The 13,076-nt window shown below is 37.1% G+C and overlaps 2 protein-coding genes across 2 annotated transcripts in view; both read left to right on the forward strand.

The window, feature by feature from the left end:
• MALRD1 (MAM and LDL receptor class A domain containing 1) overlaps positions 1–13,076 on the forward strand; it is an 819,322-nt gene that overhangs the window by 121,834 nt on the left and 684,412 nt on the right. Inside the window, 2 exon segments of the mRNA XM_013008119.2 lie at positions 3,077–3,146; positions 8,185–8,282. Of these exon segments, the coding sequence (XP_012863573.1) occupies positions 3,077–3,146; positions 8,185–8,282 (168 nt within the window).
• LOC101652156 (heterogeneous nuclear ribonucleoprotein H3-like) lies at positions 9,288–10,383 on the forward strand. The gene has a single exon (XM_045285578.1). It carries the CDS (start codon positions 9,379–9,381, stop codon positions 10,381–10,383), a length of 1,005 nt encoding a protein of 334 aa, XP_045141513.1. The 5' UTR covers positions 9,288–9,378.

The following is a 13,076-nucleotide window of genomic DNA, read 5'->3' on the forward strand; positions in this document are numbered from 1 at the left end:
GTTAACCAAGTCGCACAATCTCCCATTGGGAAAAAAACAAAACCAAAATGCTTAAAAATACTTACCATATATACTCAAGTATAAGCTGACCTGAGTATGAGCCGAGGCTCCTAATCTCACCACAAAAACTGCATTAAAAATATACTGAAAAACTCGGCTTATACACGAGTATATGCATTATATAAAGCCCATGGGGAGAATAAGCCCAGTGCTATGTTCTTAATTGGATGCTTTTTAAAATATCTAGTCCTTGGGGACCTAGGGCTGTGTACAGATTAGTGGGACTTTAGACTCTGCCCTCTCAAGGCACACAACATCCTTATTAGGCCAGACTAGTAGGATTCGATGTGGAAACCCCACTGAATGAAATGGGCTTGACCCCACGTTCACCTGTAGCAGATTTAAGGAACTGACATGCACCCTTGGACTTAAGGCTGAGAACACCCTAATGTAATAAGAAATAAATGATTACTCTTCCAACATTATAGGATTAATGGTCATTAGACATTGGCTTAGATGCCTTGCTTTGAGGGTACCCAATGAATGGTGGGCTGGGACTACCAAATCTTTATTATTTTAATGTCCTCTTTGCTCTTATTACGTATATTTGTCTGGCAGGTAGGGTCTGCCTTTGTGAATGAATCTTACTGAAAGTTTTGTTCTATCACTAAGCCCCATTTTTTATGTAAATAGTGCCCAGTCCCTGTGTAGTCTCTGTGAACAGGTCAGAGCTTAATCTGTACAAGTCAAAAGTTCATGCATTTCAGACTTAAAAGCTGGCTTATGTATGTATAATTTCCTTTCTCATCAGTGTTTTAAATTTTATACTATTGGCTAAATTATCCTATCAATAGAATTACCTTATGCTCCAGGGGAATGATTTATAATGTTCTCTATAATAAAATAATGTTGACTCTAAAATGGACCAGAGATATATAAACCATAGATATATGAATGGAGTTTAGGCTTGAGAACAAGTATTTTAAGTCACTGAATAATATTTTATTGTATCAATGTAGTATTGTTTATCTACTCACCCACTGAGTGTTTTGGCTGCTTCTAACTTTGGGAAATCATGAATGAAGTAGCTAGAAACACCCATGTACAAGTTTTATGTGCCTATAATGCTTCCGATCATTGAATAAATACATAGCCATTCAATCACAATTATAAGACTTTTGCTTTATAAAAAGTACTGTACTCTTTTGCATCTGCACTAACAATGTCTGAAATTTTCTGATGTTCAAACTTCTCACAGCAGTTGCTGTTATCGGTGTTTCGGATTTTAGCCATTCTAATAGGGGCGTAGTGGGATCTCACTGTTACCTAAGGGAGCTCTTCGTGGTGCTATTACGTAACATCCATCTGCTGACTGCAAGGCAGTTGGTTTCGAAACCCCAAGCTGCTCCACAGGTGAAAGAGAGACTATCCTGCTTCTGAAAAGTTTTACCGCTTTGGAAATGCTAGATAGAGTGCTAGGAGTCAGAATGGATTTGATGGCAACAAGTCTTGGGTTTCTAATGACAAAATATCAAACATATGTTTATATGCTTTCTTTTCATGTTCAGAACTTCTTTGATAGATAGTTTGTATCTTTTGCTCATGTTTTAATTCATCTGTTTGTTTTCTTACTGTTGAATGTTAAGAATTCTTAAACATTTAGGAGGGAAGTTATTTATCAGTAGTATATTTTGCAAGTATTTCCTCCTGGGGTGCACTTTGTCCTTTTATTATTTCAGCAACATCTTCTCAGAGAAGAAGATTTGAACTTTAGTGAAGTCCAGTTATCAATATTTGTAATTTCCTGGGTTATACTTTGTATTGCATCAGAGTAAGTCATCACCAACCTCAAGATAAATTAGATTCTCTCTCATGTTATCTTTTAGAAGATACATAGTTTTGCATTTTACACCGGTCTATGATCCATTTTTCATGAAATGTTTTTGGAGATATGTAAGGTTAGTATCAAGATCATTTTTCTTTTCTTTTTATTTTTGGCATTTGCTTAAAAAGACTAAAAGACTCTCCTGTCTCCATTGAGTTACTTTTACTTTTTTGTCACATATCAATGGATTCTATTTATATGGGTCAATTTTGGGGCATTTTACAGCTTCTTTAAACTTTTTTTTGTGTGCCTGCACTGTATTGCCTATAGAATTGTTTTGAGTTTGCATCTACTCAATGTCAGTGAGCAGTGTGGTGATGGGACACTGTCTCAATCCCTGTGCATTATAACAAATCTTGAAGTCTGGATTGTTGCATGTTTATAAAAGTGGGACAGATGGCATGAGAGGTCGTGGGAAGCTATATGATAATTCCCTGTCGTTGCCAAAAATTATGTACAGTTACTTTCCCTTCCTTTTAGAGCTATTCTATTTTTTGCAAAGGAGGAAAAAATATAGTTTAATCTTTCTGGAAACAGAGAACAGGGATTTCGTGCTATCTTTAAAATAAATCTACAAATACATGAATGCAATTTAATCACTCGTTAGGCTTCACATTTTGATCAATCCCTTTACATAGAGCAACCCTAACTATACAGAGAATTACAATAAAGGTTCATAACATTCTGATATACAAAAATTTTATTTTATTTCCCCTTTTGCTTTGTGTATATTTTCATGTCATCCATTGCCCTTGCCTATACACATTTATATCATAAAATTGTACTCTTGATTTTCTTTTAAATTTACTTAACCCATTGAACTTTATCACATTTGTGATATCACATTGAGATTCCTAAATAATACTGTCAAAAAAATTGAAAGAAAGTTTAATTACAACGATTGGAAATTAGATTTGATAGGATCTGGGCCTAGACTGTGACTATCCATCTATTGACCCCAAAGTAGCTCATTGCTTATTAGTAGAGTAAGTTCTCAATTCTTGCTTTTGTGCCAAGGGCATTATTTTTCCTTGATGCTTTTATAACATGTTGGGAAAAGTCTACAATAAAAGGGAACTGCTAATGATTTAATCTATATATATATATATATATATATATATAGAGAGAGAGAGAGAGAGAGAGAGTAATTCTCAAACCCATATCATTTAATTTCTTTTTCTTGATTCAAAGCGATTGTTGACTCCATGCTGTGCACTAGAAGTGGATTATACAGAGTTCAATAGTCGTCCCTGCCATCAAGGTATTCTAAGCCCAGAAGTTGAGACAAAGTAAAGAAGTGAAATAAGATACGATAAATGCTTTACAGAGGATGATTAAATGGATATAGAGATGCCTTACGGGCTGGGTTGATAACCTGCAAGGTCACCAGGTAGAAACAGCCAATGCTTCTTGAGAGGAAGATGGGCTTTCTACTCCCGTTAAGAGTCACAGTGGCAGAAATCCACAGGGCTAGTTCTACAATGTCCTATAGGCTCGCCGTGAGTCAGCATAACTACTCATTAAATCTTGAAGGGAAATGAAAAGTAGCCAGGAAGGGAAGAGGGATCAAATCAGGAAGAGAATATCCTGAAAGAGCATGGGAAAAATGTAGTTAGTTTTGATTGATTATGTTTGGACAGAGAATATAGAAAAGTCAAGACAGGAGGATAAGGAAGGGACTTACAGAGAATGTCTAGGAATTTGAAGTTTATCTGGAGGATATCTTTAATCCAAGTTACCATATTTAAGCTTGTAGTCCATCATACCTGTTCTAAAAGGCACATATAAATAAATTCAAAGACAATATTATCTTATTTCTAATATTTGGTTAAAATTTTCTGAACATTACATTTAGCTTTTAAATCAGTTTTCACTAATTTAATATTTTCAGAATATTATTGGTTCCATTTATAAACGTCATTTCTTTTCCCATTTTATCAGATGGTTTATTATCTGCCACAAAACTTTGTAATGTTTTTCATGTAGTCTGTAATTTCCTTATTAAATTTATTCCTACATAGTTATTATTATTATTATTTTGAGGACATTTATCACCATTTCTACTTTTAGGATTTTCTACTACTAAAATAAATTAAAGTGTCTGTAACAATGTTTACTTTTTCACTTACCTGACCAGGTTTTCTTTTTAATACCAGAAATTTTATTAAAATATATAATCCTTGTGATTTTTTGTTTAGAATTATGCCATTATCAAATCTGAGAACTCTATTTCTACTTACCCATTATATTTATTAGAGATTTTATTTTCCTAACATCTTCTTTCTCTAGACCACTAAGATAATGTTAATAATTGTGACAGTCCTTAGTATGTAGTTCATTTTAATTCAAATAATTTTGTTGCTTACATTTAGAATTTTTTCAAGTTTTGTTCTTTAGGCTTTATTTAAGTAGTTTTAGCTTATTTAATTAAGAGTTGTTATTACGAATGCCTGACTGGGTCATCAACATATTTTCAGCCAAATGTAATTCTTAGAAAACTCTTCTTATTCATGACATAATACTTTTATAAATATTTTACTTTTGTTTGATAAAATTTTATTTGAAAATGTCTATAATTACAACTGAGACTATTCTATCATTATTTGATTTTTCTATTTTCTTTTAAAGAACACTAACAGTTTAATATATAATGCAGACGTGAGCTGGTGTAGCTAGGCGTCCTCATGCCTAAACATCTCAGCAGGCTGAAGCAAACAGCAGGGATAGCCCACTGGGTACCCTAGGGAGCAATTTTTCTTTTTCACCAACTTTTTCTAAAATAAACATATTCTGACATCATGAAATGAATTAGGGAGTCTTTCATATTTCTCTAATCTGAAGTTTTTTGAATAGTGTTGAAAATAGCTGTTTCTTTAAAGTTACATACATTTCTTGTAGAACTTTTCATTATGGGTTCAGTTACTTTTATGGAAATCACTTATTTAAATCTCTAGCTCTCAGATTTGGAGAACATTGCACTTCTATTTTAATCTCTCTTTAACTTCTTGTTTAATATTTTGTAATGTTTTAAATGACAATGGAATAAAGGTTTTTGAATAGTTGTTAATTTTTAAAATTTGAATTCAGTTGAATTTTACTTGAAGGTGAGGATTTTTTAATTATTGGGGGGTTTTGTTTGTTTGTTTGTTTCTTTTTAGAATGCTCTTTCTCTATTCTTTTATGGGTAACATTAAGAGAATTCTCTGAGCTTGTCTTTTGGTGAGTCAAAAAATAAGGCTATAGAATTATTATTGTTGTTGTTAGATGCCATCGATTGGGTTTGACCCACACTGACGCCATGACAGTGGAATGAAAGGCCACCAGTCCTGCACCTTCCCCCTTCGTTATGTTCAAGGCCACTGTTGCAGCCACCTTGTCGATCCACCTTGTCACTTTATCGAGGGTCTTCCCCTTGTTTTGCTGCCCTCTGCCCTTACCTAGCATCATATCCTTTGCCAGTGACTGGTCTCTCCTGATAACATGTCCAAAATACACCAGAGGAAGTCTGGTCAACCTCACTTCTAAGGGACATTGTGGCTGAACTTTTTCCGAGACAGATTTGTTTTTCTTCCAATGTTCTTCACCAGCTCCATCATTCAAATGCAATAGATCCACCTTTATTAAACAAAAAAATCAAAAGGCAAAACTATATTTTCCCAACATACGTATAGTTTCTCCTCTATAGACTTCTGAGGATTGTACTTCCATTTGGGATAGTGGTTGGGCTGCTAACTAAGAGGTCAAGAGTTCAATCCCCCAGCCAGCTCCGTTATGAGTCAGATTTGACTCGATGACAGTTGAGGTCATCCCCCACCTCCCCACCCACCCCCACCCCGAACTCTTTCCTAAAGAATTCTGAACTTTGTAATTTACATAGAAGTCTGAAGGGCAAGATCAGGAATGCACAGTGGACTTCCCAACATGTTGTCATAGGACAGCCCTGACTCCTCTTGGAAAAGGAGCACTGATGTGACGAAAAAGAATTCATACCCTCATCTTCCCTAGCCTTGTCCTCAGCAACCCAGTTTTCGATTTTCTCCAGACTTCTTCCTAATAAGCTTCCATGGTCTCGTGTCCTTCCAGAAAACCTACTAAGAACCCTAGGACAGTTGTCAAGTTGCCATAACCGTCTTATTTGACCCCTTTCTTAAATTTCACTGGCATAGTCAATTCCCTCAAACGCTACTGTTTGGATTGGATTTTTTTTTTTTTTGGAGGTACCCTCAGCAGACGAAATCAGTTTTATTACTCACAGACCTTGTCTGCAGCCATCTACATGTGACAGGGACATATGTAAACACATTTTGTTTGGAATATAGCTGTGTGCCGATGACATAGCATCCCAGTAGAATTGATTGTTTTGACTCACTCTCACACATGCGTTCTGTTTCCTTTACACTTGGCTTAGGATTTGGAAGAGTATTTGTGTCTTTACAGAGCAATGAGTTCAGGATTGGGCTGTTAACCAAAAGGGTGGCATTTTGAATCCATCTTTTTTGGAGAAATATGACGTAGTCTGCTTTTGTAAGGATTCACAGCTTCAGGACCCCTATGCAGCAATGCTGCAATGGGTTGGAATTAAATTGATGGTAGTCTGGTTAATTCTTATCTTAGGAGAGTCTAGTACAATAATAGTTAAGTTATAAGCTGCTGAACAAATGGTCAGTGGTTTAAACCCATCAACTCCGCGGGTGGGGGTGGGAGGGCTACACCTGGCAATCTGCTGCAGTTGAGGTTATAGTATTAGAAACCAAACCCTGGGCCAATAAGCTGATTCCGACTTACATGCTCAGAAATTCCATGGGGCAATCCTCCTCTGTGTATTGTTGTCAGTGATACTGACTTAATGCCAAACAATAACATTCTTATTCCTCCTCAGTTGATTTTCCTATTTACAGCTCCTTACATTGCCTCCACTTAGAGAGAACATTGACTGGCAACCATGGTTGGTTGTTTAAATAGGAGAGGGTCTCAAAAAGTTTATGGGGAAAATTCTTTCTTTCTTAATCCCACTGTTCCTCAGCATCGTGAAGCCCCCTGGTATGTGATGGTAACTACAAAATCAAACATTTTCACTCTGAAAATATGGCCTTTCTGTGCTATCTGCATTTATTTATATCTAGGAAAATCACCTTCTCAATGTGGTCTTTTGTTTGCTTGTTTGTTTAAATAGTTGACATTCCATGTTGCCCATCATTGTCTGATTATCAACGGGCCTGGTCAGACCTTGATGTTGCTTGGCTTAGCTTCCCTTGTCCATGTTCAATATTCAACGTGGCTACCCTGACAGCATTTCAAAATGCATGATCTTTGAGCTTCTATGAGATGTTATCCTCTTGTATGTTCGCCGTCAGGACATCCGCTATAGTTAAAATCTAAAAGCAGTTATATTAAGGTTCTGATTAGATCTTTAATTAAGCTTTCATCCCCCTTAGCAAGACAACAATGTCAAACATGTAAGTCCCAGGAGAAACAAACTCATTCCGGAGTCTTATATCCTTCACAGCTTTGTGAAAAAGCTTAAAAATAAAGCCCGTGGGAATTTCATAGGGCCATGCTAACTATCTAATTGTACGTTTAGAAGCCTCCTTTACTTTGGATTTCAAGTATTTATGACATGAGTTAAATAAAAATTCTTATTTGGGTGATTTATATTTTTAACCAGTGGATTTTATTTCAGATGTTTAAGGTTATCTATATGAAATGCTTTTCTTTATCTAGTAGTGCTTTATGCGAGCCAGGGTTTCAAATTAGTTCGAACCTGATGAAGTAAAACAGGACAGACCAGAGTTTGCAAAAGATGGATGGCTGGGATGAGAACTGGAAATATTGTAGGTCAAAGTCGTGGAACGGAAGACTTTGAAGACATGTAGTGAGACCTTTTAGGAGTTTCAACCCAAAATTTTGGACAGTGAGACACATTCAAAAGCAGTCACATCCGCTGCCATCGTTCAGCAAAACACTTGTGTTCTCACCCTGTAGGTCCAGAGAACTGGTTGCTGTGCATTGTGGGTGCTGCCCTTGTTTTCTGAAGGGGGGGCAGAGTCCATTTCAAGCAGGACTTCAGCTAGGGCTGCTCCCCATTCCAGTTATGGTCGAGGCACCCACGTTTTACAAATTCCAGTCAGCCATAGATTCATGTATCTGAAGTGCTCATGACAACAAAGTGAAAACGTGATTTTATTTTTCTGACTAATAGTTGAATGTGTAGAGAGATAATATGCTAGAGGGAAAAGGGTATAAAATGTTAACTATTCAGCAGAACTTGTATCCATATGATATTGCATTTGTTGTTGCAGGGTCCTTCATTTATTTTGGGACACACCAGCTTCGTGGGGTGGCTAAGCTTGCAAGTCCTACCCTTACGACACGGCTCACAGCCTCTGCCCCATGCCAGGTAATCAATTATTCTGTGGTGGTATCCTTTTAGGCTTGGGTTCCTTATCCTAGTTAAATAGTTAAATGCTACCTATGTTTTCATGAACTCAGAGATTTATATGAGCTATTTCAACACAAAATGTCATGCCCTTCTAAAAGACCATTTACAGCACAGCATATGTGCCAGTCTTTTGGGGGACCTTTAAAAAACCTATCAGGTCACATTGCTTCCACTTCACCTAATTCTTTTAATCATCTAAAGCTGTAGATAAATATTAACAAAATTGCTTGCAATTTTTGGCCCACAGTGTTATTCAAGTGAAATAAAATTGGTGAAACAAATGTTTGTTGAAAGAAAGTTAAAAAATGAATATGATAAATATGTAAAAAAATATTCACTGTAGTTTTATTGCTTTAATTGCTTCTTCTGGTTTCAGGTAAGCACAGCCCAAACAGTAAGATACTCCATTTCAAAATAACCATAAACAGGAAACTGGATAGAATTTGAAGTCAGACAGACCTGGTTGAAATCACCATTCTGCCACTTTCTAATTGTGTTACTGACAACTTGTAGACAAACTTCTACACCGGACCCTTCAGTATTAGAATATCCCCTCTACTTCATTATCACAGATTACAAAATGATTAAATAGAGCACCCAACAATGTACTAGACAGATAATGTTGTTGTTGATGGATGCCATAGAGTGGGATCTGACTCGGGGGTAATGTATAACACTGCCTGGTCCTCACCACCCTCGAAATTGTTAAGCGTGAGCCTACAGTTGCGGTCACTGTGTCCCTCTAGGTCACCCAGGGTCTTCCTCTTTTTCACAGACTCTCTACTTTACCAAGCATACTAATAGGCCTTAATTAAACATAATCCTGCTCCTCGCTCGCTCCCTCCCATCCCCCCCGGCCACTCGCTCAGCTACGCAGCTCCCTCAGCGGTTGTCCCCGTAGGAGACGGTTGGAAGGGCCGTTGTGGGGAGCGCTACGCAAGGCCAGGGACAGCTCCCTTCTCACGACCGCGCCCCGTGGGCACCGGAGCCGCTGCTACTGTCTCCCGACAGGGTATCTGAAGTAACAGGGGCATTTAGATCAAACGGTATTGAGATGGATTGGGTTATGAAACATAATGGTCCAAATGACGCTAGTGATGGGGCAGTACGACTTCGTGGACTGCCATTTGGTTGCAGCAAAGAGGAAATAGTTCAGTTCTTTCAAGGGTTGGAAATCGTGCCAAATGGGATAACATTGACGATGGGCTACCAGGGGAGAGGCACAGGGGAGGCCTTCGTGCAGTTTGCTTCAAAGGAGATAGCAGCAAATGCTCTGGGGAAACACAAGGAAAGAATAGGGCACAGGTATATTGAGATCTTCAGAAGTAGCAGGAGTGAAATCAAAGGATTTTATGACCCACCAAGAAGATTGCTGGGACAGCGACCGGGACCATACAATAGACCAATAGGAGGAAGAGGGGGTTATTATGGAGCTGGGCGTGGAAGTTATGGAGGTTTTGATGACTATGGTGGCTACAATAATTATGGCTATGGGAATGATGGCTTTGATGACAGAATGAGAGATGGAAGAGGTATGGGAGGACATGGTTATGGTGGAGCTGGTGATGCCAGTTCAGGTTTTCATGGTGGTCATTTTGTGCATATGAGAGGGTTGCCTTTTCGTGCAACTGAAAATGACATTGCTAATTTCTTCTCACCACTAAACCCGATACGAGTTCATATTGATATTGGAGCTGATGGCAGAGCAACAGGAGACGCAGATGTCGAGTTTGTGACACATGAAGATGCAGTAGCTGCCATGTCTAAAGATAAAAATAACATGCAGCATCGATACATTGAACTCTTCTTGAATTCTACTCCTGGAGGCAGCTCTGGAATGGGAGGTTCTGGAATGGGAGGCTATGGCAGAGATGGAATGGATAATCAGGGTGGAAATGGGTCTGTTGAAAGAATGGGAATGGGGAACAATTACAGTGGAGGATACGGCACTCCTGATGGCTTGGGTGGTTATGGCCGTGGTGGTGGCGGTGGTGGCGGCAGTGGAGGTTACTATGGGCAAGGCAGCATGAGTGGAGGTGGATGGCACGGAAGGGACTGAGTTGTAACCCAACAACCTAAGTCCTGGCAAAAGCATCTGGTCTACTAGACTTTCTTACAGATTTCATTTCTTTTGTATTTTAAGAACTTTATAATGACTGAAGGAATGTGTTTTCAAAGATATTATTTGGTAAAGCAAAATATTGTGACGAGAAAATGTTTTCTGTAGGTTTTATTTGTTGCATACTTTGACTTAAATAAATTTTTATATTCAAACCACACAAAAAAATTAAACATAATCCTATTACTTTCTGTAAAAATTTATATATATATACATACATATATATATGGTATATGTTTCTCTACTGAATTACCTGTTTCTGTTCCTTTGCCTTCTTTTTGACTTTTTGAGAGTTCTAACTTGTACTGCCTAGCACTAAATTCTTCACCAGTAAATGTAGGGTCAAGGGGCCTGAGGGTCTTGGTGGTTAAATGCTGAAACTGCCTTGGAAACACTTTCAAGCGATGATACTCTGTCCTATAGGGTCACTGTGAGTTGTAATTCACTTGACAGAAATAGGTTTGATTTGGGCTTCTATGTAGATTTAGAGAAGGTTGTTCAAACATTCTTAATGATATATTGCATTATCTTTTAGAAGTATGATCCAATTTAACTCTCAGATTGGCAAACATTTGAATAGGATTGTCCATGTCTCATAGAAAGTTCTCCTCTCTATTTTTAAAAAACATTTGTGTATGGGGATTGAAATTGAAAGCACTGCCAAGATTTAACCTCCACTTCACCCAATTGCCCTTCCTTTTCTTCCTACTTTCCTTTATTTTAATTCAATTTGATGTGATAAAAAGATTAATATAGATTGTTTCCTCCTCTTCTGCCATCTCTCTCTCCCTCTTGTTTGCTTTTGAGAACTCCAGAAGCTCTTGCTTGGTCTTTAAAATGACCTTGCAAACTTACTTAGAATTCAAGGTCATATCCAAAAGTGAAGAGATCCTTATGACAATGTAACAGACACGAGGCCACCAGACGCAGAGGCATAGAATGTGTTAGCTTTGCAAGTTTGATCAGAAGGTTGACCCAAACATTAGGATCGTGTTAGAAATTCCTCTGATTCAAATTCACTGAGAAATCACATTTTTTTCTTTTCCAAGATAATCTATATTTCCCATTCATATATGCTGATAATTTGTAATAATTAGGCTTTAGCGTATCGTTATTTTCCCTTTTGAGGATGTTTTTCTCTATTTTTGCTAGTACTTAGAGCTTAGTTATGGGACGTTACTTAGGTGGAACCTCTGTGTAAGTGCTGTCATAGACAGCGTAGACGTATGATGGTTTATTGCTTAGAATCAAGGCTTGTATTGTCCAAGGACCGTGGGCGCTGACTTGGCGGTTTGCCTTGGTTTCGGGAAACAGAGGAGGCCTCAGAGAGCCACTGCAGAAAGAAGATTTCTCTTTTCAGCGTCTGTATTTGCTTGAACGCTCGTAATCTTTAAGCTTGATGAGCAAGGGATATTTGTTACACTTCCTAAAACTTTACAGTTTAGGGTAAGGGTCGACTGTTATATATGATCATACATATAGCTAGTGCTATACAAATAGCTAATGTTCTCTTTCAAAGGAGCTTCCTAAGATTATAATATTTTTTGTTTACAATAATATATGATCATCTTTTAAAATAAAAATTTTAGAATAGGTAAACAAACCAAATTCTCATTTTTTTGAGTTATCAGAAACTCTGGCTGATTTTCCTAATTGGAACATGTTCATAATAGCTGTTTTCCTGGGACAACAAATATTGTTCATTATAAGAGAGTGTAGTAAGGCAGTGAGATGACCAAAGTTGGATATTTTGATATGATGAAAGACATCATTTTATGAAATTATATGATTTTATACCACTAAGAGTTTTTGAAAAGACTTTCAAGGAACAAAAGTTTCTTTTTCTAAAGGACTACTTTTAGGGTTATTTTGCATGAATTATTTCGTGCTTCTGTATATCAAACATATGCTACCAATAAGAACAATTCTTTCTGCAACTAATCATTTTCCAAAATGTGAATTTTACCTTAAAAGCATCAAATGTCCTCTTTCAGTAACTTGGAAATTTGACAATTTCCAACACATAGGAAAAATAGGACACTTGGTAGGCAGAAGCTACTATTTTTTAATGATATGCTATATAAGAACAGTTTTCAATTAACTGGAAAATACCAAATATAGTAGTGGTTATGCAGGTATTAACTTTTCCTGAGTTACCATATTTGAATTATTATGCATAAGTCATAGTATCTCATTTTTAGGACCATAACTAAATACAGGGATAATGATAATATAATGCTTTTACTTAATAAATTAAATAAAGTCAATATAGAAATCAAGACAAAGATAGATGAAGCAAGAGGTGAGTTGGTCCCTGATGATAAAGTTGATTAGGGCTAGGCTATACATTGCAATCCTGGAGGAAAATGTTTGTCATTGCATGTTTCAAATTCAAGAAATATGCAAAGCAAAGTAAAATAGTTCCTCAGAAACATCTCTCCTCTGTGCTCACAGTGATAACAGTGTAAACACGCCTTATCTGGTTCAATATGCAGTTACTCACCAAACAATCCAAACCCTGATTCTCTTTTTTTTTTCTCTTTTTTAACATTTTATTAGGGGCTCATACAACTGTTATCCCAATCCATACACACATCAATTGTGTAAAGCGCATTTGTACATCGTTTCTCAAA

Source organism: Echinops telfairi, unplaced genomic scaffold, assembly GCF_000313985.2.
Source record: "Echinops telfairi isolate 266 unplaced genomic scaffold, ASM31398v2 ScPeMD7_7473;HRSCAF=8511, whole genome shotgun sequence".
NCBI lineage: Eukaryota > Metazoa > Chordata > Mammalia > Afrosoricida > Tenrecidae > Echinops > Echinops telfairi.

Bases quoted from the DNA above. Each gene is read 5' to 3' on its own strand.
- LOC101652156 (XM_045285578.1), top strand. From the start codon at position 9,379: ATGGATTGGGTTATGAAACATAATGGTCCAAATGACGCTAGTGATGGG.